General features: G+C 43.7%; 1 protein-coding gene across 3 annotated transcripts; it reads right to left on the reverse strand.

Annotated features, from left to right (window-relative positions):
- Positions 1-1,903: 1,903 nt before the first annotated feature.
- CREBRF (CREB3 regulatory factor) lies at positions 1,904-27,524 on the reverse strand. 3 transcript variants are annotated; one of them, XM_018073601.2, is made up of 10 exons: positions 27,430-27,524; positions 18,034-18,211; positions 16,932-17,057; positions 14,808-15,891; positions 14,213-14,311; positions 11,262-11,456; positions 9,051-9,240; positions 8,538-8,611; positions 8,029-8,151; positions 1,904-7,446 (listed from the first exon to the last, which is right to left on the reverse strand). In XM_018073601.2, exons 2-10 carry the CDS (start codon positions 18,040-18,042, stop codon positions 7,331-7,333), a joined length of 2,016 nt encoding a protein of 671 aa, XP_017929090.1. In that variant the 5' UTR covers positions 18,043-18,211; positions 27,430-27,524; the 3' UTR covers positions 1,904-7,330. The 3 variants fall into 3 exon arrangements, with proteins under 3 accessions (XP_017929090.1, XP_017929088.1, XP_008930095.1); XM_018073599.2 differs by having other exon boundaries at positions 14,213-14,314; XM_008931847.3 differs by lacking the exon at positions 14,213-14,311.
- Between the last annotated feature and the right edge of the window lie 169 nt (positions 27,525-27,693).

A 27,693-nucleotide genomic window follows, 5' to 3' on the forward strand; every position in this document is an offset into this window, starting at 1 on the left:
GAAGGAGCCGCTCCGGAGGGGATGTGGTGAATAACGGGCCGTGGTGAATAATAGAGTCGCACAGAATCACACACTGGGTCAGGTTGGAAGGGTGGGTCATCTGTTCCCACCTCCCTGCTCGAGCAGGGTCATCCCAGAGCACGTGGTGCAGGGTTGTGTCCAAACAGTACTGGAATGTCGCCGGTGAGGGAGACTCCACACCTCTGGGCAATCTGTCACTCGCAAAGGAAAGTTCTTTCTCGTGTTCATGTGGAACTTCCTGGGCACCAGTTCCTGCCCGTTGCCTCCTGTTCCATTGCTGGGCACCCCCGAGCAGAGCCTGGTCCATGCTCTGACCCCTCCCTGCAGACACTGACAGACATTGTTCAGGTCCCCTCTCAGTGTCTCCTCTCGAGGCTGAACAGCCCCAGCTCCCTCAGCCTTTTCTCGTAAGGAAGATGCTCCATCCCTTCATCATCTCCGCAGCCTCTGCTGTACCCGCTCTGGGAGCTCCATGTCTCTCCTGTCCTCAGGAGCCCAGAACTGGACACAGCACTACCCATAACACATACTGTGTTCCCGTAGTGCTGCTGGGACTGCATATCTTATAATTCTTTGGGCAGTGAAATGTCCCGCTGAGCACTGTGGGAAGCATGCAAAGGTGGTTCATTAGTGGCTGAGGGCAAACGGGGGGCCCTTGGTAAAAAAAGGTGCAAAGCAGCACCTCCCCTGACACCCGGGAGAACCAATGGTCACTCCAGGACTGCAGTGGGCTTGGAATCACAAAACCACAGAATCCTTTAGGTTGGAAAAGACCTCCAAGATCATCGAGTCCAACATGTGATGGATCCCCACCTTGTCAACTAGGCAGGAGCACTGAGTGCCACGTCCAGTCTTTCCTGGAGCACCTCCAGGGATGGGGACTCCACCACCTCCCTGGGCAGCCCCTTCCAATGCCTGACAGCCCTTTCAGTGAAGAAATTCTGAACCTCCCCTGGCACAGCTTGTGGCTGTTTCCTCTCGTCCTGTCCTTGTTCCCTTAGGTTCCCGAACCCCACCTGGCCCCACGCTCCTGTCAGGGAGCTGAAGAGAGCAAGTTCTCCCCTGAGAAGCTCCAGGTTTACACCCAATACCCTCCTGAGGTTTCTGGGTGGACAGACCCAGAGCGACATTGGCCATGAGCAAGGGGGGGGGGGACACATGACGTCCCTTCTGTTCTTCCAAAATAAGATGTAGGGCAATGGCCCTTTGCTTTTTCCACAAACTCCTCCCCTGGTGCTGTGTCCTCCCTCTCCTGCTCTCAGACCGTTTGGATAAAGGTGTTGGAGACCATTTTCACAGAGGCTGCAGGAAGCCAGTTGGACGACCCGTCCAGATTCTCTTGCTGGACCACCACGCTGATCCACCAGCCTCAAGAGGCAGCTTTTGGCATGAGAAAGGAAAAACAAGTTCTTTTCTTCCCTCTCAACTTCCAAAGGAAAGTTTCTGAAAATACCAGAAGACCAAAGGCACTTACTTCAAGAGAGCTGATTCCATTCGCTATCACTCAACACACACAATAATTCAAGACATTATTTCCTCCACAATTTTTATTTTAAATTACAAAGGATGTTGCATACATTGATGAATTTGTATCTGAATAGAAGTGCTAGGGATCAAAGGTGACAGAGTAAACAAAGTCAATAGTTTAATTGTGCCTCTTTTCAAAAAAATAAAACTGCACAACTATTAACCAACATTAAACATTGCAACTCTTAACAGATCATGCTTTGAACAAGGTAAATTTATTTTCTAACAGAGACAAGACTTTTAGTAAGTTTTTCTGAGCTCCAGTTGGAAGTTGATTATAGAATATCAAGGACAGCATTACAATCATGACCCCAAGCATAGGTGGAACAGGATGCCATGTTTCATTTAAAATGCCTTTTTTTTTTTTGCATCTGCATGTGCCATCAGCCTTAAGAATTCACCCAACCACAAATACTGAGCAATAAGTTTTCCTTGGACATAATATTCTTGGAGAATACACTATTCCAATCAGAATGTATGAATATTGATCATTATGAGAAAGATTAATAAAATTAAGTTTTACTACTAGATTCTCTTTCCCAATCAGATTTTGATAGGGTGGAACGTGCTTTTGCCAATACCAAATCCAATACTGAAGTTTTCCCTATAGGAGCTAGTTAAGTCACCCAAATTTGACTTACAAAGACAACCAACCATGAAATATTTTTAACTCCAGAAAAACTCTGAATAAAGATGTTATCTAAAAGGTTGGAGTTGTATTTCTTTTTTTTTTTTTGGGGGGGTGTGGAAGGGGGAAGAAAAAGTGTGGCTTAAAATACCTCTGGCTCCACAGCTCCTTAGAAAGACAGTAAATGCAGAGTCAGTATTTGCTCCCGTGGAAGTCCATGAATGTCTAAGAGGCTGAGGGTTATAATTCAGAATGCACACACACAACTTCTAAAAGCATTGGGGGGAAAAACATGGCATATTGTGAAATGTAAATAGTAGAAAGATAGAGACATTTTTGTATGCTGCAAAGAAGATACAACCTAAAAAGTGCCATCTTTCATTAATGACATTTAAGAATCCCAATTTACACTGGGAGATATTCAAAAGTGGTGTTTTCTCAACATACTAATGCCCTTAATACAGTTACAAGAAGGATCAGTCACTGAGTAACTGTTTGAAATGTACTTCACACGTTCCCTGGGGTAAACAAAATAAACCTCAGCTGTGTGCAAGGCTGTGTCAATAAGCCAAGACCACATCTAGCAGCACACTTCACTAGGTGATTCCAACTGAAGCCTCCAACTTAAAAAGAAAATAAAGTCATGATTAGATGTACTCTTGAAACTCAGGTCTCAAAGCCAAATACAGATCCTGACATTCACGGTCCATAAACGGGTTGTGCCTCAACAGAATTTCAGGAAGACAAGCAAGCACGTTTGAGGAACAGAATTGCACTTGCTATTTCTGCTGAAGGCAACTTGTACACAACCCTTGGAAATTCTCCTGATAAACCTTTTTAGAGCTTTTAAAAAAATAGCTATGTTTAAATGGTTTATGGAAAAGAAAAGCACATCCAGTCATTATAGTTGATGAATAAGCTAACTGTTTTATTAATGAAGGCAAATATCAGATAAATACAGGGGGGTCTTTTAAAAATAAAATTAAAACTGACACCACTGTATTTCAGAAGTGTCTGGTTGCTTTTAAGTTAGTTAAAAGACCTTTCATCCATTTTAGGTTGGTGTTTTGTTTGTTTGTTTTCTAAAAAAACAAACTTTTCTCTGGCCCTCTTAGTATGGAAAAAAGTCAATCTATAAAGAATTAGGAACTGAACACAGCTGAGCCTGACTCTCACATCAGCTTTACAGCAATGCAACTTTATTAAATCACACTGATTTCAACTGGTATGATAAGAAAATCCAGCCCATCCACACGTAAACATAGCTTTAGTAGTAAGTCTCTCTCATCCAAAAAAGAAAAGTACTCACCAAGTATCAGTAAATGTGTTCAATAAACCAGAAAAGGAAGTGTTAGCAAAAGGGGTTTCGGGCTAAAAAACACCCTTCGTGAGCACCCCCACATTTTGCAAGGCCATTCAAAAACTGGTCTTCCATATAAATACAAAAGGACTAGTGAGAGAAACTGAAATCAGACCTATCCGCGCTCTCTTCAGCTCTGATTCCATTTCAGAGGGTTTGACAACTTCAGAGGGAATGAAAAACATTTAGTTCTAGATGTACAAGTAAGGCACAATATAAAGCCACATCATCATCTGTCATGAAGGAAGTGGGGAAGGACGAGGGTCATACATGGTACAGCAGAACAAGCAGCCCATCGATTCCAAGTGTGGCACCTACGTTCAGACTGACGAGATCTCGACAAGAGCAGTTATGACAGCATGCTTTTAATATGGAAACAAATCCTAGAGAATCCAGTGTATCAGAAAAAGGAAGAGCTTTTGTTTGTATTAAATCAAAAAATATATCATTGTTTTTGGATATAGGATTAAAAGTGAATATTCACAATGCCTACACTCAAAAACAAACAAAAAAACCCAGGACTTCGTTAAGATCCACATACCATGTATGAACACTGAAAATCTTTAGAAAATGGTCTTCTCTAAAGATCACCCAAAAAACGCATGCCACAATTGCCAAAAAACAGAACATGTACATTTGTTGGTTTTTATACCCTTATAAGATTTTTGTTTGTGATAAGTATACACTAAATGTATATATTTTAATGACACTAGAGGAAGCAGATTGTTACTGGCATTAAAGTACAACCATTTCTAGACGGTTTAAATGCCACAGAGTCCCCTGGTTAAAATGTAAAGCTGCACAGCTTGCCTATGTCACCTTTATGATAAAGTTAAACCAGCAAAAGGTCTTATCTTTACTCTACATTTTACTGCCAGGTTTTATTTATCTCAAGTATCGCTGCAGCATTCTGACCAGCCCAGAGTTAGCAGCAAGTGGCAGGAATCATATAAAACGCAGTTTCTTTTTTTTTTTTCCTCTTTTCTTTTTTTAAACAAAGTGCTTTTCTAAGATATACATACATATAAATAGTTACAAAATAAAGTGTCAACATTAAAAAGCTCAACTATTTCAAAGCTTTAACTTAAAATAATACATAGGAAACACTGAAATGCGAGGGTATGGAACTCACGAAAGATTCAAAGTCTACTTTGAAATGCGAGACCAAAATCATCGTCTGGTTTTCAGACAAAAATAAAAAGCTATAAAGTTGTGTTTGCCCAGCATTTCTGAGCAGTAAAAAGGGGCTTTTTAATACCTTGTCAGTTTAATTTGTCACGGAAGTTTTTACCTGATTGCAAACTGCTCTCTGTTAATGTTTAGAAATGCTGCCTTGTCTGCAGGGTTTGGATGGAGCACAAGGAGCTCTGGGATCCGAGCAGTCCATCGGAAAGGAACAACAGTGTGCCAGCCCTGGTACAGACACGGCCTGAACTTCAGGAGACATTCTCTGTCGGGGTTTTTATGGGCCATTTGCAGCTCCAGAATAACTGCAACAACTACAATAGGAATACACCAGACCCACTGTGTAAAGCAGCAGCCAACTCTCACCTCACCCAAACAACAACACAAACACCTCAAACGAAAACACCCACATTCCACTCAGATTTTGCAAGTCTTAAGTGGATTTACAAAGTTTTGCCTAAATTGCCCTGGGTATTTGTTCAGTCTCTTGTAGGAAAGACTTTCTGTACAGCTCAGTAGTGGTATTTTGGCCTCCTCCTCCCTTTTGAGTCTTCCAAAATATTTAGGTACAAAGTAAGTTGTGTACACACGAGTGTGGCAGGGCCACCACCTCCATCGGCCACTCTTACTGCACTGTTACCAATTCAGGCTTTTTTTTTTTTATAGTACAAGCTTGGATATAAAAATAATCTACTTATAAACAAAAAGCAATCACAGTACAAACAAACTTAGACAAACTAGAAATGAAGTGGAGAAATTCCCCAAAGGGAGTGGGGAGAAAGCCTTCATGGACTTTTGCATTTTTTTTCAGCAGCTACATTTGAAAATATTTGGTATTTCTATTTTCAGTAAACAGTGTTTTGTCATTTTTAAATAGGGAGAGAAAGAACAGGGAGGAAAAGGGGGGGGTCCATGAAACCAGAGAATGATCTTGCCTTGAGATAAAGGACTTTCTCATCAAAGGCTAAAGCTTTTAATCTGTACGTTAACACTGACTACAAAGCCAACTCTTATTAGCAGAATAGCAAATAAGAACTGTGTGTTAATATTCCTCAATCATAGAAACTACTGAATTAACAAGAATAAGTCACATATAAGTCTGAAGAAGCTAGTTTCGAAATACCTGTACAAAAATATAAAAGTCTATAAATTTTTTTTTTGTTTTGTTTGAAGCCTGTGTTGATCCTTGGAAACATCACATGCATAATAATACATCAACTGGAAAAGTGGCAACTAAGGAATTAGATATTTGTAGCTCTTTTTTTCTTTTTACATATATACAAGTTACAATAAAAATAATTTTATTTTGGTTGTTTGGTGGAAGTATACTACAACAAGCTAAATACTTTTTTTTTTTTAAATTCTCAAAGTTGAAAACTATTTTACCAATAGCTTACTAAAATCCAAATATATTAAAATCTCCTACAGTAAGTGCAGAGAAAAAAGATTTAAAGACTCCAAGACGGCCACCAACTTATCTACCATGGAAGCGAACTACAAGAACAGCAAAATAATATTGTTATGTATGAATGCTCCTTCTGTAGATAATTGGACCCAAACAAAAAAATTCACAGTTCAGTAAGATCCCTAACCCTGACCTTTAATTTTTTTTCTTTTTTTTTTCTTTTGTTTTTACATTCAGTACAGTATCATATAAGCTGTGCAAAACTTTACTTAGACTGGCAGTTCGCCATATCAGTTGCATTTGTCTTTGGTACAAAAATAAACAATCGCATTAATGTGCAAGTATTTGTTTTCTTCCGGCCAAAGTACCGAAATTGAGTTTTCTAGAGCCATCTTTTATACAATACATAGACTCTGTGGCATATATCTACATTTTCAACATATTCCTATATACATTCAAAAATTTTAAGAGCTGGAACAAATACATTAAAACCTAAAATCTTACCATCTATACAGCTTGGTTTTGCCCCTCAGGGTTTTCTTCATACAAAACTTTACCAGCTTATACTGATAGCTCTCCCCCCAAAATACAAGGCACAAAGAATATACTTTTTTTTTCTCTTGCTTGCACAGACATTTAAATACTATATTAAGCTCAGAAAATTAAAGTCTTATATGGCACACTAGCTCTAATGCCAGGTGTGCTATGTACAAGTTAATGGTTGCAAAGAAAGCTTATTGGTTTTTAAGAACAAGAAAAGAAAACCCAATTATTAAAAAAAAAAAAGGAACAAAAAACTCTCTAAATTGACAGTTTTACCAAAAAACGCTTCCTCTTGTTTTACTTGGACCATAAGCCTGTCACAATGTCTGGCACATGCTAAAAAATTTCACTAGCAAAACCATGTTTTTGCTTCTAAAACAAAAGTGATATATTCTGGTCCTAGATCACTTGAAAAAGAACTCTCATTTCTGTATTGAAGCTTAAAGCAGCTTTGAAACTATCTGGTTTATGGTCCAAAAATGCTATGAAGCATTTTATATCACGCTTTGATTTGTTTTACTACATTGTTATTTCCAAACAATGGAACCTAATGGTGAGTGTTTACAGAATGCTAAGCTGACATGCAGACCAGAACGGGGTTTACAACGAAGAACTCAACAGCACAGGTGGAATCTGACCCGTGAACAGCTCAAGTCACGTCTTAAACTTTTGACATTGGTATTCGCAGCCCCACGAGGCCTCCGGTGGGGTCTCCTTCTGCCGTCTTCTCCAAGACTTGATTCACAAATTCTGATGTCTGTCCAGCTACAGGGAGTCCTAAAGGGGAGGGTAAGAGAATGTGCTGTCAGGTTACTGCTCATGGCACAGACTGAGATGTCCCTACAAGTGACACAAAGCCAATGAATGCTTTGGTCAGTGATCAGCTAAAGGTACGGACAACCGAAACCAGGAAAGGGTTCTTTCTTTTCTCTATTTCAGAAATAGAGGGATGGAGGACCTCTGCTGTGACGAAAGGCTGAGAGAACTGGGATTGTTCAGCTGGGAAAAGAGAAGACTTTGGGATGGCCTAATTGCAGCCTTCCAGTACCCAAAGGGAGTCAACAAGAAAGGTGGAGAGAAACTATTTACAAGGGCCTGGAGTGACAGGACAAGGGGGAATGGCTTCCCACTGAAGTGTGGGTGGTGAGGCCCTGGCACAGGTTGCCAAGAGAAGCTGTGGCTGCCCCATCCCTGCAAGTGTCCAAGGCCAGGCTGGATGGGGCCTGGAGCAACCTGGGATAGTGGAAGGTGTCCTTGTTCCAGGGGGTGGAACAAGATGGGCTTTAAGGTTTCTTCCAACCCAAACTATCATGTGATGTCTCTTCACATACAGACAAACAATGAAGTTTTACTGCTTACCAAGAGTGTCTTTAATAAGTATGTTCAACTTCTGTTCCATGTTGACTCCTCTGTCATCTTTAGGTACCTGCACCCGATTAACTATTTCTTGTTTAATGGAATTGATGACAAACAGTAAATTATCTGCAAAGAAAAAAACCTGGATTAGATTTGCAGCATATTCCTCCTGGAGCAAAAGAAATTCAGAGTTATCCACACACAACTATCTGTGTCAAAAGTGTCACATGAAACTTAATGTAAAATTAAAATGTAATAGCTTATATCAAATATTACAAATATTTTCAAAAATATTTACGCTACATGCATTTACATAATTTATATTTGTAAAGTAGCTCAACACTGCAGGTAACCAAATTTACATATACTTTATGGAATGGACTGGTTTTGTACCAACAGAATTGTTGGGTTTGTACCAACTCTGTTTCCTCTATGACCCGGGTTACATCACGGTGCAAAACACACACTCGTCCAAACAAAAGAAAAATTAAGATGTGAAGAGTTGTATTTACCATATTCCGTGTTGAGACCCCAGAGTTTTACTTTATTGGCTTCATATTGGGCTTTCTTTTTTAGTCTACAAGCCCTATAGTAAGAAGAGGGGAAGAATTAGAACACTTCCAAAAATTCCAGAATACTAAGAGCATCTGTTTGTTTGCCACACTAACTTATTAACCTAAACACCCAGAGCTGTCATGTACAAAATCCTCACTCCCCTTCACTGAAAACACTCTGCTACCTGCATTTGATTACATTTGACACTTGTGGATTTTATCACTGTATCAGTCATTTGCCCTGCAGCTAAGGAAGCCAACTTCCAGTGGAAATACATCCTTATCTAGGGAACAGGCAAACTACAGCTCCAAAGTGCTAGCTGCCCTGGTTTTTGATAAACTGGTAATTAGCCCATTGCAGGAGCTACCACATGAAGCAGCATTTCTTCAGGCAAAAATCACTTAGACTTTAATCATGAGACTGTAGCAATCCCAAATCTTCTCATCCCTGCAGCTTCAGCTAACACATACCTGGAAGCCAACTTGTTCTTTTCTTTCCTTGACCTGGGTCTGGCAGTTAAGGGAAGTTCACTGACTGGTGTCAGGTCACTGATCACCTTATTGAGCTTCCTCAGTTCGTTACCAATCTGTAGGAGTTTCCTGGGGTTAGGAGTCAGGTCTTCTACATCAGTCCTCCGTGACTTCTTTGCTGCATATTTTCCTGTTTCAAATATGCAGAAAAACAGGTTGGGAACTGACACAATAGGCACACAAACCTGTGAGAAAATTCCTAAATACGTCATTTTTTTGGGTGCATTTGAAGTTCCTTTGTTCATTACAAGAGAATGGGCTGGAATCATGTGATCCCTGTGGCCTTTCACAATAGAAAGAGCATTTCCAGACAAACTGCTTTGTACAATTCATATTCTATCCAGATCAGATAAGAGCAAATACTGCTGGCCAGGCTACTGGGTGTGACAGACAATATACACACAACTGTGCTGAAAAATGTATGTCACAAGTTCAAACCCTGTTGTTCTGCTCCAGCAGTAAACTTGTTAACTCACATGTTCAGTCAATATATCCTCTTGCACACTCAATTTGATTAAATTCCTAAATAATCTTATTGCTAAAGCTCTGTATTAAGAAAGAATGATGAGGCCTGAAACGATCTTGAGTGATGCTGAGCATAAATGATCCACATGAAGGCCCGTTAACCCCTCTCATACGTGTCTGAAGCTATTTAAGGCCTGGTTTTCCTGAGGAAATACACATATTCAAGACAAAATCTTTATTCCTTAAGATTCTCTGCCACTGCTATGTGTCTTTTCTAGATTTTCTATTAAAAATGCTGGTTGCTAGAGATACTTGCATGAAAATATTAATAAAATTACAAAACCTGCTCCAGAAATATTTATTTCAGAGGTGGTATTTTAACATGATTTATCTGAGGTGGATGCTTATTGACCTTGGGGTATATCTGCATATAAAACCAAAACAACCCTGCATATGTTATATTTGTAGCTTTTGGATGTTAAACAGGGTTTGATCTCACCAATCCCTTGCACAAACACCTGACTGAAAGGTCACTTGCTTCACATGTTTGGTGGGATCGAGTCCTCAAGGCATGTTTGGTTACTTGTTGTTTAATAACAAGTACAGAATCTTAGAATCACAGAATGGTTTGGGTTGGAAGGGACCTTGAAGCTCATCTTGTTCGAACCCCTGCCATAGGCAGGGACACCTTCCACTAGACGAGGCTGTTCAGAGCTCCATCGTGAGAAGGAGCAGAGGTTGGGACTTTAGGTACTGATATTTCACTACAAGATAAATAAGCGTTTAAAAACTAAAAAGATTTAGAGGAAAAAAATGTTTTTTTCTCTGAATAAATCTACAATTAACAGTAACAAAAAAAATCTTTTGGTTTAAGAGAAGGTCAATTGTCAGGTTAAAGACAGTAATTTTCAACTGTAAGGGGAATATTAACCTTACAACAGGGAAGCTGGTTTCACTTTCTCCTTCAAAGACCAAATCAAACAGAGCAGCCTAAAAGAGGTCCTGTGACAAGAAAACAAAAATACCCCTAAGAGTGGTTTGTTGGGGTGATGTTAGTCATGTTTGTGGTGCAGTAATTGCTCATTGGGAATAAATCAGAGTTATTAGAGCAATTGGTTTAAGTTTCTAAGAGGGCATTTTAAGGAAATAGTTTATTCCCAGAAGAGTAACTGCTTCAGTGTGCTGCATTCACATGGGGGGAGAAATAAGTATGGAGGAGAAAAAAGAGACAGTTGTGCCTTATTGCTTGTCCTCAGTTCATACCACAGTTACCCTGAACTCAGCATCCATCCCGGATCCCTTCCAGCTTCCTGCCAACACAGGCAGGACTGAAACCAACAGCTACAAGGAGCAAATATCAGTCAAACCACCCATCCAATGTTTACAGTATCTCACTGAGAAAACTTTGAACTCTTGGGGTTTCCACTGAGAGCATTTGGAAGTTACAATTCTCAATTCATCCACGCTCCTCTGGAAGAAACCACACTGAAAGTCCCTACTGTGCGTTCACTGTGCCTTCCTTGGACACTGCAGAACCCTGCTAACTGAGCAACAGACTTACAGTGTTTAAACAACTGATTTTCAGGGCCAAAACACCACTTTCACCGCACTTGCAAGTATGAGAATTTGGCTACTGAAGGTGTCAGAACGAAAGACAGACACTTGTGACTGGGACTCTCTCCTTACCATGATGGAGACCGTTCTTCTGGTACATGTTGCTGGGCAAGGTGTCCCGATTCCACTCGGATGGCCTCAGCATCCTCTCCTGCTGGGACGGTGTCAGCTGCTCGCTGTACTCCCAGAAGTATCTCCGCTTGCCTCTTTTCCGAGAGGATACTGCAGTCATTTCTTTTAACTCCTCCACTGAATCATTTTCATACCCTAAAAGGACGCATTGGGTTGTTTATATACTGGTGACAGAACTTGTTTGTAGCCCTCTAGCAATGGCCTGAGTATTCAAGTTAAGAGCAAAACCACAGATGAGGCCTGTTTTACATTACATAACAGACTTGGTTTTCAGCATCAAGTACTTGCCTAAAATCCAGGGATAGACACTGAGCCATTGATGGCGCTTCATTAGTTGAAAAGAGACAAAATATTTATGCACTGAAAGCCCCTTTATGTTCTCTGACCCCCTAAGCTCTTGTCCCTCACAATTCCACAGACAGCAGCTACTGGACAGTATTCTTCCGTCCTTACAATTTTCTCCATGAATCTGCAGGAATACAATCCTAGCTCACCTCCACATTTTACAAAACACATGGAAAGAGAAGCAGATAATAAAGATGGATTAGCAAAAGACAATAAAACAAAATGATTCCATCACAGAATACTCTGAGTTGGAAGGGACCCACTAGGATCATCGAATCCAACTCCTGCTCTTCCTTGAGTCTGAACACCTCTGGGGAATAAATCAAACCACTGAGCCCTATCAGACTGGAAGAAGTAGGCTCTGTTATCAAGACAGTGACAAAAAGACCATCTAAACTGAAGGGATCTGGACACAGGCTGTTCAATCTCTTCCTCTCCTCTTTAATGGGATGAAATGATCCTCTGTATCATATTTTAGCGGTAAATTACGCTGTGCTAGATATGATGAACTTTTCATGAAGGATGTGGAAACTGTAAAGTAGTCCAACATCATAGAAACATTTTACCATAACTATAAACACAAACCACAGGTTTTAAAACCCCAGATATGCTTTAGAAAATAAAGATAACCTATACTAAGGTTAAAAAAAACCCCAAACCACTGCATTACCTTTTGTACTAAAATGCTACATAATAGTTTACATTTACTTAAAAACAGGAGCATTTCAAAGCATCACATGCTCTGATGGAGCTTAAGGAAAAGCCACTGCATGGACTGCAGGCTCAGCAAGCCTTGACCCCATATGCTTCAGCTCTGCTTCATCTTCTAACAGCAGCACAAAGAACACTTTCTTCTTTTTAAAACAGTCCATTCAATTAGTCTGTTTGCACTTGAAAAAACAGTTGAAAGAGGAAAAACAAACTTTCTTGATTTGGTCTGACTCTCACCTCATAACCCCAAGTATGAATAAAAGTTAGGTGTGCAGAAGGATGAAATCCATTCTGAAGTTCTGTTTCTAATCATTTCATCAACTCATTTACTTTGATTCTCTAGTTTATTAAAATGCAGGATTTTAAAGGCAAATCAAACAATGGAACGTACTTTATAATTTTATAAACATTTTTGTTGTATAGCCAAAATTATTGACAAATTTACAATAATATAGTTTCAAATACCATAAATATTTGTACCTGTACTTCCATCGTACCCAAATGCTGTTTGACATGAGTATCAAAATACTCCCCAAAAGACCATTGACTTTCCCCTTGAAAAAACATGCCTAGCTATGCAACTCATTAGATAGAAATGCATGAATTTAGCCCATCTTCAGAATCACACAGAACTAATCCAACCAATGAAAACAAATCTCTGTAAGAGCTGATGTGTACAAATGTACAACAAGGTTAAAATCAAGACTTCCTGTTTGCTTATTTGAACTATAATTAAGTTAGCAACTGAAATTAGATTGACTTAATACATCCTGCCTTGCAACTCGCACACTGACCTGCTATAATTTTAAAGTTACATAAAATAATCCAGTGCACAGTGTCTTAACCTGGGCTGTAACACACAAACTTGTTTAGATTTTCTGTGCTCTATTTATTCCTCTTCCTTGATTCCTCCTCTTAGCAAAGATCATATACGAGGGCAGACTTCTATGAAATCTGAAAGGTTCTTTCTTCTGAAAGCCCCTCCTAAAAATCTTTGTTCACATCCCTTACTGTGGGTTCAGGTTTAAATCTGCCAAGGTTAAGTGAACAGAGAACAGTATAGACATGACTTCCTCATTTTACCAGATTAAAAGCAAAAATAGCCCTACCAAAACAAAACCAGAAAACCCCTCCTCTTAACCACTTGGTCACAGTGACTTCTGCCAAATCATTTAGGAGTATTTTTCCCTCAGCTGATGGTGCAGGTGCTCAAAGCTGATGCAATGCAGCTCCTTAAAACAATCTCTGTTCCTTCACAAGCACTTTTCCCTTTCTGCTGTTTCTTCTCCAGTGCTACTGACAACTGAATAAGTTGCTGCATTTCCCATTTCTGGAATCTCTTGACTACTTGATGGGAGAAGCAATCATTTACAAGTATTTCTGTTAGGCAAAATATACTAAGTAATGGCAAAGCCCCCCACGTTTAAATGCAGAGAGCAGAGGGAGTTCACCTCAGAAAGAAGAAAGAGGTTTTAAAATGCTAATAAAAATGTGTTCTGTGCATGTTAAAGTAACATAAAGGGCATAATGCTTACCAAGTTTAATGCCAACTTAGGAAATCTAATTGGAAAATAATTCCATCTGAGAGTTCATGATGACAAACACTGACAAGTTTTACGGAAGCTGTTCTTGAAAGGGAAAAATTTCAGCTGCTTCCCCCCCACCCCACAGTTACATATTTCCAAATGTCTAAATACCTTAATTCTTATACTCTACTATGAAGTTTTATAAAAGGTGAGTGCTATAACACTTCCTGCAATGAAATTAATCCTTGGTTACAATCCTGTCTCTTTCCCTTCTGATTTTATTTTTATACAACGTTACCCCTTTGTTACCTTCTACGTGAAGGTTAGTTCTTACTTCTGCTGTTAGGGCTCCATTTCTACATGCAGAACAGGGAAATTCAGTGTCCTCTGAAGACCCACTAAGTGTTACTGCTGAAAACCACCAAGAAATGGTTCTATTAGTTTCAGTGGCAGCTATTCTTTGGATTCTGTTGAAAACTGTACCTACAGCAGGACTTAAGTAATTATGAAATCACTCAGGATATGATTTCGTACTGAGAAATAGAACTCTGGATAAATTTGAAGCAACAAGAAGTGCAAGAAAGCTCTGCACACATCAAGCCACAAAAAAAGAAGAAAACACTTGTTGCAGTTGCTCTAACCTCAAGCTACTGCTGGGCTTCCTGTATTCTCTATTATTACTTTTGTTTCATGACCATGGTTGATGTAGTTTTTCACCAAACAGGGCAACAGAGATCTTGAATTAACTGCATTTTGCAAAGCACTTAGAAAATCTGGGATGGAAGTTCACAACTTAAGTTACAGGTGAGCAACACTGATCTATCAGGAGTTCAACAGCATTCCTTCCCACTCGGCAGACAAATCCCTTCACCTCCACGTTAACACAGCCCAACATTGCTGGTACCTGGTTCTGAGAAGGTGTCGCTGATGTCATCGTCTTTATCATCCTCATAATCTTCTTCCTCATCGTCGTTTTCAGACAGCTCGTGCTCACTGCCAAATCCTTCGTCATGGTCCTCATCTTCAATATCGTCCTCATCCTCCTCATCTTCCTCAGGGTCTCCCTTGGCTGACTGTTCACCCAAACTGTCTGTTACAAAAAGAGAGTAGTTGTGCTCTTCCTTCTTCTGTGAAGAATCCGACACGGAGGTGCTGGCAGAAAGGCTGCTCTCCCCCACGATAAGCCCTGGGGTCTCCTGGGGTGGGCTGAGGAGCAGTTCTTGAGTCTCTTTAAAAGGCAAAACAGGAGGTGTGCTGTGGCCATGCGGGGATTCGAGTCCTTTTCTTTCCTGTCTCTTTGCTACAGCACCACAGTAGCAGGTGTTTTCCTTCGCTGCGTCAGCATGTGCCTGGCTCAGCACTGGTCTGCTCTGTGGCAAAGGATTGATCTTTACTTTTGCCTTTTTAACATAGTCTTTACATTCCACATGAATGTTCACCTTTTCGTTATTGTACACGTTGGTCTTCACCATGATCTGTGTACTGGCAGCAGGCTGGGTCGCAGGTTTGCTGACCCTCTGAGCACAGTCCGACAGCGGCGCCTCAGCCTGAATGTTCTTGGAGGAACAGACCGGGGCTGCTGCTCTGGTTGCAATTTTTTTGCCAGGTAACAAAGAATTTAAAGGGTTTTGTTTTACACTAAAGAGCAAATCAGGGTAATAGAGTGAATCCGAGACAGGTTGGGAGTCCTCACTGTTAAGCTGAGCCAGCGTGGGTGTTTTGCTTATCACTTCTTCATCTTGGTATGGGCTTGAAAAGTCATCAAGGCCCAGGTAATCCACCTCTTTTGTTCCCCAGATGTCACAGCTGGTTAATTTAGTGTACTTAGTTAAGTCTTCACAGTAGGTATCCCACTGCTCCCACTTGGAGGTGAAAGCAGCTTCTTTGTCCAGGATGTCCGTAAAAGACTCCAAGTTTTCAAGGTCTTTGCAGTCCTCCATGGAAAGCAAGTTGTCCCTGGAGCTTTGCTGATAGTCCATTTCTCTATCCTGTGCATAAGAAGACAAGTTAAAAATTAATACACAACAAATATCAATCATCTCTGTCCTCTACTTCATCTAATATGGAGAGCTCCATTCCAGTGAAGTGTGAGAGAGTGGGAACATACGAAGATACCTCAACTTTCAACTAAAAGCTTCTTCTGAGGTTCAGAATGAAGTACAGCTTCTGTGCTTCAGTAATGGATCCTTCTGAAAAGATTGCTCTTCCAATGACACTGGATTCTTTTTCTGCTATTGCAAATTCATCTGGTCATCGGTAACTAAACTAGTACCAATATCCATATTTTTGAAATATGAAAGGCATCACACAGGCAAGCTAAGTCTCTATTAATCTAGGTCAATCTTTGCTGTGTGCTTAACAGAACATGCTCAAGTTTACCAGTTCCTGGAAAAACCTCATTCTAACATGACCAATTCATGACTACAAGTGACATTTCTCCTTTGATGCAGGGGTTAATAAAAAGAGAATGCTCGTATAAGTAGCTCATAAGCCAGCTTTTACTTTGTTTCCTCTGCATTCACAGCTTGGGTGAAGTAGCACACAACAGGGAGAAATTCTTCCCTCTGAGGGTGGTGAGACCCTGGCACAGGTTGCCCAGAGAAGCTGTGGCTGCCCCATTCCTGGAAGCGTTCAAGGCCAGGTTGGATGGGGCTTGGAGCAACCTGGGCTAGTGGAAGGTGTCCCTGCCCATGGCAAGGGGTGGAACAAAACAATCTTTAAGGTCCTTTTCAACCCAAACCATTCTGTGATTCTATATAGCTGCTCTTGCAAAAAACAGACGGTAGGGAAGAGTCTCAAGCACCATCTCAAACTCTGTTTGAGCCTGTCCTGATGGCCAGCTTGTTCAAATGCCTATTGAGGAAGCATCACATTTGCTGGACAAGCAGTTGGGCTCTTCCCTAACCAGTACCCAGCAATAATAAATAATCTCCCGGCATTCTTGAACAAATAACCCTCTATTACTACAGGAACTCGGGGTATTAGTCAAAGAGAGGAAATTCTGTACACACACAGAAATGTGACCTACCAGTTCATACATGAAGTCTGGATCTGAACTGCTTGCCAAGAGATCTGTGCTCATCAGGGTCTGCTCTGAAAACACATGGCTCCGAAAGGCGTCCCCAAAAGGAGGGTCCATTCCACTCACACTGGGCTACAACACAATGGACAGACACTTGAAACATGCTATAAAAAGGCACGTTATCATCCTCAACAAAACAGAAAGAGTATATCATCATTTCCTCCAAGTCTCTGAACTCTTGCTCTACTTGCATCTGGAAGGTTTTTACCTACACAGATAAGCATGTCATTTCCCAGAGCCAGAGAATGCTTTAAGAGCAGCTGACTACATACAACTCCTCAATCCAAGGACATGTTTCTATTCACTACAGAGCTGCAAGAGCATTGCTCATTCATTCTTTCTTGTGAGTTTGAAAGTCTCACGCATTTGACAAGTTTTGGGATACACTGGCATTTGGAGAAGACAAGGGCAAGTACTGGCAAGATCTGTGAGAATCAGCAGGCACCACATGCTTGCAGGGTCTTCCCACTAATACAAATAATTTTGTACTAAAGCAGTGCTGACTGTATTTAGAACCATTAGAATTCATAAAGCTTCCATACGAAACTGTAGCAAAAGTAAAATTTATGACAACTAAATCAAGTGTTACCCCTCTCTCAAGTGGAATTTGTAGCAAAAAAAACATTATTCAGGATGACTGGGCATGCAGGGAATGGCCAGCACGGCCTTTTGCTACATTTAATTCCAGACCTCTATTTCTCTTCTAGACACTCTCACCCTGAGGGTTGGGAAGGGAGAAACACTGTGCTGCTGAAAGTCATTCAGTGTGCTGATGTGTGAATCACTGCAGCAAGAAAAGGCTGTTCTGCTCTCCAGGCATCCGCCCTCGTCAAGAGACAACCTGGCTGAATCCCGAACAAACACAGCACCAAGAGCAGCACCACAGCTTCCAACACAGATACTACTGGGACTCTGAAAGATATACACCATTTAATCTCTTGCAAATTCTCCCTCCTACTGCCAGCCAAATTTGCTCTTAAACTTTCTCTTGTTTTTAATACGGAAGCAGAATTATTCACAGAATCAAATAAAATCCTAACAGACTTACCTGAGGCATTTCCAAGCCCAGATTCCCCAAATCCAATTCCAAACTTCTTGTTTTATTCACTTGTAGATTCCTTTCCAGCTTTAATTCAGTCTCAGGGAGTTTACACTATCCATGCAATGAAATTTTTCCTTAGGATAACTTCAGTTCACTCTGGTGGAGCTCTTCTGTTTGTAGACTTCTGTGCAGAATAAACACAGCAAACCCCCAAGAAAGTGAGTAATCCTCCACCAAAAAAGGTGAAAGGTTAAAAACCAGCCAAAGTGAAGGAAGAATTTCCCCTGAAAAGTGATTTTTCCTTATGCTGGAATGCATAAGGATTTTATTCCCCCTGCCATCTTTCACTGACTGAAAAGCCACTGATGCTGCAGAACACAGCTGCTGCAGAAACCTTTCCGGCCGAGCTACATTTTATTGCCTTTTTTCCTCACTGCTGAGACCACAAGCTCTATAGACACCTGAAGAGAAAACCCTGCCAAATTGGAAATAACAACTAGCACACTGCTGGGCACCCAAGAGAGAAATAATCTTTATGACTAATATAACGGAGCCAATAAATTCTAAAAATGTCTCAGGCAAATGGCTCAAAATAAGAATTTCAGAATAGGCGGAAATACTGTTTCAGCAATACCTCCTCCTTTTTTTCAGGGATGAATCCGTCCAGCATCAGATAAGATTATATCAATCACTCACATAGCAACATCTAGTGGTAGAGGATCACAGTAAGCATCTCACACCATCCAACAGCAGAGAGGAAGAGACAGACTTCCCCAACAGAACTAATTAAAAATTGTGCCACATTCACAGCTGTCCAATAAAATATCTTCTCTATTATTTCAAGTAAGGCACATATTGAAATTGGACCAATTTATCTGCTAGTAGTTTTACCAGTTTAGTAGTTTCTATAGACCTGCTTTACTTCAGATGAGCCTCATATCCTGCTTAATCCTGCATTTTTAACAATGTAAGGAAAAACCTCACTCGGCACTGCTCTTAAGTCAGACTTTGGAGCAATCTGCTCAGGCTATGTTTATTTTCTTGTTTTGAAAGACAAATAGTAAACTATAAGTATTCTCCTACAGCAGAGCTACACTGAGAACCCTCCTCCCAGCAGCACATGACACCATCCCCATGATTATTCCCACTTTCAGATAGTATCTCAGCTATTTTGCTATATTCAGCATATAGGCCATCAGATTGTGGTGAAAACAGACATTATTCAAAGAAGTCTTTACTTATCAAAACGTGCTTTGCAAAAAGCAGCTGGAAAATAAAGAACAACAGTTACATGTCCAGTAACACACAAGTTCTCAGTGTATCCACCCTACCATTGCCTGAGGTACTCCTCATGGGGTCCTGTGGGGAATGAGAGCCAGTTCCTCCTGAGAAAAGTTTCTTTCTCTTCTAAAATCTCCAGGGAATTCTTTACTTAAGTGGCATTTAAAGTGAAGTTTGTCTCCTAGGGAAACTCACTTTAACAACCCCCACCTCCCTTTACCCAGTAAAGGCCACACCACAGCAGAACTGGTCCTTCTGTCACTGGTAACCTGGCAGGGATGACTGAGTCACTTCTCAGCCTCACCTGATCTAGGAGAAAAGGCCTGTTCTTTAAAACAAATAAATTATGTTCGCAGACACAAAGAGAGAGGTGAGAAGGATATAATCTTCCACATAAATCTATACCCAAGCACTTTCTTTCCATGCAGAGATTGATGCCTTTTCCACCAGAACATCAGATTAATACTTTGACATCACCACCAGACCACCACCACCACCTGCGTTCACATGGAGACTGTCAGAGTTCTGCCACTGCATGATATAAAAGGCAAAGAAAGGAACCATTTGCTGCTTCTTCACTGGTTATTCTTTATCATGTTTTTGTTCAAACACAAACCTCAAGCCATTCCACACAGAGCTAGCAAAGGGGAGGTGAAACTTCCTCTGTACTGACACTGATTTCAATAACAACTGACCCACGCTTCCAGGTGTCAGCTTTGGGATCATTTACAAATCCTCAAATAAACATTAAACCTTCAAAATACTTTAACCAGCTCACAGACTGGAGTGATAAACTTATTGCACCATTTAAGGATGACAGTGCATGTCCTCCCAGGTCAAAGCAGTGTATCAGCTAATCTGATTATTCCCGTAATTCTCTTTATCTTTCATTCTTGATATTTTATAATATTAATATTTAATTGTGACTTGAATCCCAGCAGGATCTATTCCAGGATTCAACAACATAAGGTTTTTGTTGGTAGCTCTATGGAGGGGGAAAACATGGTGAGGACATAAAAAGAAAGACTCTGCCTCAGGGAGTTGCACAATCCGGGCATGCTTCATGCTCCCAACAAAGCAGTCCTACTTCCAACTGCCTTCCAAATTTCCCAGAACAATCAAGATCTTCATTAAAAGTCTCCTGGTGCTCACACATAACCACCAGGATTTTTTCATGAACTGGTAAATAAAGATGTATAGTAGAAGTCAACGACACATATGGAAGCACAGATGTAGAACTGGAACTTGCTGTTAAGGAAAGTAATTTGTAGGCTGCAGTTAAAGTCCTGTTTTTACAGAATTCATCATTCCTGGCACTTTCAGCCCAAGACTGAGTTACAAAAGAATAGTCCAGCTGTTGTGTTATCTATAATGAATGCAGCCTTGAATGAACTAAAAGAGCTGAGGCAGAACAGCAGCGTTAAGAATTACTGAAGATAAATATAGCAGGAATGTCTACTTCAGGACAATTTCCATTAATGCCTTACATCAGCCCTCCCCAAAGCAGAGACAGAGGTGAGACTGCAGGCAGGACTGAACCACAGGTGGAATACACAGCCTGAGGCACAGGCAGGGTGCCGCTCCTCTGGCAGCAGCCTGCAGGGAAATCAGATTAAGGTGATTAAGGAGCCAGTCCGGAGTTGGTTCTGTGTCTGCAGACTCTTGAGACACATCAGTGCAGAGCTGTGCTCCCGCTCCTGGGGGAGGCTCCTGCCTTCACTGCAGTGTGAGGAAGGGCAAGACACACCTGAGGGGAGCCTACAAAGCACATGGAGAGGGACTATTCACAAGGCCTAGGAGTGACAGGACAAGGGGGAATGGCTTCACAATGACAGAGAGTAGGGTTAGATTGGATATGAGGAAGAAATTCTTCTCTGTGAGGGTGGTGAGGCCCTGGCACAAGTTGCCCAGAGAAGTTGTGGCTGCCCCATCCCGGGAAGTGTTCAAGGCCAGGTTGGACAGGGTTTGGAGAAACCTGGTCTACTGGAAGGTGTCCCTATCCATGTCAGGGGGTTGGAATGAGATGATCTTTAAGGTCCCTTTCTATCCAAACCATTCTGGGATTCCATGATCTTGGGAGCAGCTGTGTTTGTCTACCACTTAAGAATCTGGGGTACTGATGCAGGCATGCATGTGTACATTGGTTTAAATCCCAGCAGTCATCAGTAAGGAACCAAAGTCTGTTCTAGAGAGTTTGTAACTAATTACCTAAGGACAAATCCTAATTAAAAATAATCCTCCGTATTTAATATTTACTTTCTGAAGAAGAGCAGTGGTCCCAAGACGCCTTGGAAGACTGAGCTTCACACAATGGGACGGGAGGTGCATTACTTGGGATTACTGATGCAGCAGCACATTTAACCCAGAAGACAGTGGGACCTAAACTCCAAACATGCAGCATTAAGGAGACACACAGCAGTTCCCGTGCATGTGACACTTCTCTGGGCCGGCAAAACACCCTCCTGCCACAATACAGCACCTTCAAAGGAGGCCCTATAAAAGAAAACCCCAAAATGCAGCTTCATCTTGGCACCTCTGAAAGTCTTCCTCAGCCACCTGCATGAATCATTTGTGCTGTAGCTAAAGTTGCTATTTCCGTCAGATGTGTATTTTGTGCCATTGGAAAGGCACATGGAGCGTGGCTGTGCTGGTTTGTTGGCTGCACAGTGCTCATTATCCCAGCAGCTAAATGCCTGCTGTAAGTGCATTACATGAACAATTACACTTTCATGATGGTGACTGCATCACACAGCACAGCTTGTCAAAGTCACAGTTTTGATGCAGACATAAAAAAATAGCTCACAAGAGCCTTTCAATACCAAACTTAAAAACTCAGGCTGAAACATTCCAAATGCCCAACTCTGAATTTCAGCAAGTGCATGAAAACCACGCCATGTGTTTGAAAAGAACCATTATGTACAATGCAGGGTTTGCTGTATCTGGGCATTTTATGAAGTACTAGAATTAGAGATGCAAGAAGTTCTCCTATGCTTCTCTTAAAACTATTTTTCCTTTCAGAGTTTATACCAGTTTGTTTTCTATTACAGAACATCCTCTGCTCAGTGAAGTCTTCAAGTTCAGAATGTTCAGGCTGCCCAGGGAGGTGGTGGAGTCCCCATCCCTGGAGGTGTTCAAGGAACGACTGGATGTGGCACTCAGTGCTCTGGTCTAGTTGAGAATGTGGTGATCGGTCAAAAGGTTGGACTTGATCTTGGAGATCTTTTCCAATCCAAATGATTTTGTAATTCTGTATTTCTCCTAATTTTGTTTCTGAGTAATGTTCTTTTTTTCCTTTCTACATGATTTTTCAATTATTACCCATACTTAAAAAATTCTTTTACTTTTCTCCCCTACTACAAAGACACTACATTTTAATTTTATTATTATTATTATTATTTCATAGCAGTGAGCAAAGACACTTTTGTAAAAGGTCTTCTTGTGTTTCCACCCACCAAAGCCTCATTCACCTGTTCACCAAAGCAGCCAAATCCCTCTACCTTCTCAGTGATGGATTTGTATTCAAATGCCAGCACAAGCATCTAAAACATTGTGCCCTTTGGTTTTTCTGTCCTGGACAGAAAACAACATCTGCTTAAGACACCCAGACCCTGAGTTTGATGAAGCACTGCCATTTAAAAGAACTAAAGATGTGCAGGTTTTTTCACTTCTGCTAAGGCTCTTCCCCTCAGGAGAGGGAAACTGCTACTTCACTGTCTTTGTTCCCTCTCCTTCGCTGACCATGCCTTCCCCCTCCAGTATTATTTTTCTAATACTACTTGCCCACAGCAGACAGACTTCAAGACCTGGAAGTGATACCAATAAACAGAAGCCCTGGTCTCCACACATGCAACGCCTCCCATAGCAGAGCTGCTGAGCCACCAGAAGAACACAGCACTCATGTACCCCCCTGCTAATGCTGTTACCCAGCTTAGGGATGTTCCACAGCTGTGCCAGCAAACAGGCAGATCCCAATAACTGATGGAAACATAGAATGGTTTGGGTTGGAAGGGACCTTAAAGTTCATCTCATTCCAACCTCCTGCCATGGGAAGAGATACCTTCCACTATCCCAGGTTGCTCCAGGTCCCGTCCAACCTGGCCTTGGACACTTCCAGGGATGGGGTAGCCACAGCTGCTCTGGGCAACCTGTGCCAGGGCCTCACCACCCTCACAGGGAAGAATTTCTTCCCAATATCCCATCTAACACTCCCTCTGTCAGTGTGAAGCCATTCCCCTTTGTCCTGTCACTCCAGGCAAGTACTGGAAGGCCACATTTAGGTCACTCTGAAGCTTCTCTTTTCCAGCCTGAACAATCCCAATTCCCAGTCTTTCCTCACAGCAGAGCTGCTCCATCCCTCTAATCATATTTGTACCTCCTTTGGAATTGGTCCAACAGCTCCATGTCCTTCCTGTGCTGGGTCCCCAGAGCTGGAGGCAGCTCTGCAGGGGGGGTCTCACCTGAGCAGGGCAGAGGGGCAGAATCCCCCCCTCACCTGCTGCCCATGCTGTGGGATCAGCCCAGGACACAGGGGGTTTCTGGGATGGGTCATTCCAGCCTCTCCCCCACCAGCACCCCCAAGTCCTTCTCCCAGGGCTGCTCTCCATCTGTGCATTCCCAGGCTGTGTGGATACCCCAGCCTGGACTGATATCAACCATCATGCAGGAGGCAGAATAAAGAAAAGGGGTTATTTTTTAAACCAACAAACATAAAGCATCTACATATTTTATAACAACTATGCCAGATTAATATATTCCTACTAGAAGTAGCTTTCTGTACATTCTGGAACAAAGACTGAGATTTTATTATTATTTTAGTGGCAAGAGTATGATGTGCAGCATGTTAAACTTATGAGAACTCTATTACCACACTTCAATTAATTAAAAAAAAACTTGTTATAGTTAAAATATTAATAGCATAAACCATTATTATAATAACACTGCAGACTTAGGAGAGTTGTTTGCACAAGAGAATCAGTAGTAAAATAACATTCAATTTTTTTTGAGCCACAGATTTCCCCTGAAGCAGAGTGGGCTGAAAGCAAAGAGAAACAAAAGCAAAACTAACCAACAATTCAGCTTCAAATCTCCAGCAATATTCTATTTCCCAAGAGGATGTTGTTTCTGTATTTTTTCCTAACAGGGCAAAGCCTTTTGGGGCTTAAAAAATTAATTCTGTAGTTCCCAGGAAAAAAACGAAAAGCAACACAACTCTTATGACAAAGGAAAAAAATATACAGTCGGGGGAATTATAGCAAAGTCTAAACCTTAAATTTACGATTTTCAGAAAGCTTTTGCCTCGAGTTTCAAGCCAATGCCAACACCAAATTTCCTTATAAACATTTTTTGTTAAAACATCATTTAGTTAAGTTTCCCAAACCACACAGCATGGACATACAGACCATGGGAATCTAAACGAGTGGGTTCCCTTATTTATCCCATACTATCAGTCTATTAGTTGGACAAAAGCTTCTCTTTGTTCCAATTAATTCCTGTTAATGCTGAAGGGACTTCAAACCTTTGTCCTTCACAGACCTGTTTGCTTCTCTCCTTATTTAAAAAACACACGGGGAGGGTGCTCAATGGCCTGATGCCTCTGCTGCAGATTGCTCTTATCAGAGAATACTCCCATTAAACACAGGACAATTCCTTCTTGGCTCAGGTGAACTTCTGGCTACTGACACTCTATGAGGCCTCTGAGTTATTATTTTCATGCCTCTAAAAAAGTACCCTCACCAAAGGAAAATTTAGCAGGAAATCTTTCCTGCTAAAACAGTCACACCCAGGGAAGTTGTGGCTGCCCCATCCCTGGAAGTGTTCAAGTCCAGGTTGGATGGGGCTTGGAGCAACCTGGTCTAGTGGAAGGTGTCCCTGCCCACACTAGGAGGTAGAACTGGATGATCTTTAAGGTCCCTTCCAACCCAAACCATTCCATGATTCTGTGACTTTTTTTCCGTAGAAATTCTCACTTCTCAAGTAAGTTGTCAACAATAAAAACCGACCAGGTTTCTAAAGCACCTGTGTGTGCCCCTCTGTAATTTTTACTAAGAAAACACATATTTAAAAAAAATCATAACTAATCCTCCCGACACGGATGCTCAGAAGCCCTTGGTTAAGCTACCTTAGGCCAGAGGCATTTTAATCACAATCTTTAAAACATTTAGAAGCGTTTCAAAGATAATACAGGAATCTGGTTCTGTTTTGCAGGTTATGTACTGCATGATTTCAACAAGTTTCCTCTCGAGTGGCAGCAACAGCAAAATTACGACTACTTTAAGCGAGAATTGCACATTTCAGCAGGCAGAGCTGAGTGCTCGAAGCTGTTCAGCCTGTTGCACAGAGAAGCCTGAAAAAGCACCGTGTGTCTTGTACTGAGTGTGACACAGTGAAATTATCTGTGACATGGTCTCAGTCACAGCAGCCAATGCCCTGAGAAGTGCCGTGGGCTCACAGGGATGAGGGTAGGGGACGGCAGCGACGCTGCGGGCCGGGAACAACGTCCAGGCTGGGGACCCTCGGGACAGAGGGGACATAAAGTTTAGAATTTTTACTCCTCGGTGACAGGAGGGGCTTTCTCCGAGCTGCCCCCGCTCGGAGCCTCAGTGAGCTTAATCCAAACCCGCAGAGGTGTCGGACACCCGTGTAGGGGACACGCTGAGCCCCGCAGGCGGCTCCTGAGCCGGCCGATGGAACCCACCGATGTTTTATAACCCATATCAGCGGGAGCGCGCTCGGGGCAGGAGTCGGGAGCGCGCCCCGTCCTCCCGTCAGCGCGGGGACCGGGACCCCCACGCGCGGGCACCGCCCCGCGCCGGTGCAGACCCCCGGGCGGGACACACCTCCTTGAGGCAAAAGCGCCGCGAGGGAGCCGCGGGCCGCGGGTGCCCCCCGGCAGCCACAAGCCCCGGTGGTGCCCGCTCCCCCCCGCGCGCCCCGGCCCGGCCCTGACCACTAACACACCTCTCCGGCCAACATGCCGCCCCGCCGCCCAGCGCCCGCGCCACCCTACCCCTGCCCGCCGCCGCCGCCCCCCGCGGCCCGCCTAATTGGCCGCGCCACCCGCCCGCGCCGCGCCCCATTGGCCGGCACGCCCGCCGCTTCACCCGCCAGCGGCCCTTTCAAGCTTGGGTGAGGCGACATGTAAACCAAACCCCCTCCCGCCGCGGCCCCGCCGACCCCGCGCCCCCCCCGGCCCCGCGGGCCCCTCTGCGCCGACCCCCGACCTCGCGGAGCAGGGACCGGCAACGAGGGGCCCCCGTGTCCAATGTGGAGCGTCTCCCACCCAGCGACCCCCGCCAGGGCTGCGGGCGGCCGGGGCGACCCCGGGGGAAGCCCCTTCGCGGGGCTCCCGCTCGCCAGCGAAACCTCCGTCCCCCCCGCGCTGTCGTTACATAAACGCCGCGCCGGAGCGGGGACGGTCCCTCCCGCCGCCCTGCCCCGCACTCGCAGAGTGGGGACCCCTCTCCGCCCGCTCTGCCCCGCAGCCTTCGCTCCGGAGCGGAGCCGCCCGCCGGGCACCGACGCGCCCGGGCACAGAGAGCCCGCACTCCGCGGGTCACCCCCGACCCGCTCGGACACTCAAACAGGTCGCAATACAGAGGAGGCGAATACAAGCCCGAAAGGCAGCAGAGCGCAGGGACTGCCGAGCCCTTCTGCCTCCCCGGGCAGCCAAACACACCCAGTGCTCCCCTGGCAGGACGGCGCTTTGCTCTGCGGGCGAGACTCGCTTTCCTTGTAAAGGCACGGGCTGTTCCTGCCGGGCGGAGGCTGGAGGGGACAGCGCCGACAACCCCCCGCTCGGCCCGCGCTCCGTCCCGCAGCCCCTTCCCACCGCGTCCCCCGGCCGCAAAATCTCCCCCGCTCCGGACCGGACCCCCCCGCGCACAGCTGCTCCCCGGCGCGCCACACCCCCCGCGGGGCGAGCGGGGCGGAGGGGCCGCCGGCACCATCCCCGTCCCAGTGCCCCGGGCAGGCACAGCCTCCCTCCATTCTATTCCCTCTCTCGCTTCCCGGAGCCCCCTGCCCGGCCACACCCCTCCTCCCGCCGGAACGCCCTGGACCCCCCGAACCCCCGGTCTCCCCATCCCTCGGGCCCCTGCGGTGGCCCCCCGAACCCCCACTCACCGCGCTCAGCGGGGCCGCCGCCCCGCACGCCCCGGCCCGGCCCCTCCATGCGGCCCCGGGTTTGTTTGTTTTAGTCCCTTCCTGACGGGTTCCCGGAAATCGCGTGACTCCCCCTCACGTGGCCCGAGGGCGCGGGCACGCGCGGGGGGCGGGGGGAAGGCGGCCGCGCCAGCCAATCGTCGCCGGCCGCCCCTCACGTGACGGCAGAGGGGAGCGCGGAGGGTATTTAAGGCGGGGTGCGGTGCCCGCGGGCAGAGGGCGGTG

This window comes from Manacus vitellinus, unplaced genomic scaffold, assembly GCF_001715985.3.
Source record: "Manacus vitellinus isolate BGI_N305 unplaced genomic scaffold, ASM171598v3 scaffold_25_pilon, whole genome shotgun sequence".
Taxonomy (NCBI): Eukaryota; Metazoa; Chordata; class Aves; order Passeriformes; family Pipridae; genus Manacus; species Manacus vitellinus.

Excerpts from the sequence above, each read along its gene's own strand:
- CREBRF (XM_018073599.2), bottom strand. Across the intron at positions 15,892-16,931 it reads CAGACTTCATGTATGAACTG|GATAGAGAAATGGACTATCA; the intron begins GTAGGTCACATT and ends TCTTATGCACAG. Across the intron at positions 8,612-9,050 it reads AAGAACAAGTTGGCTTCCAG|GGCTTGTAGACTAAAAAAGA; the intron begins GTATGTGTTAGC and ends TTCTTACTATAG.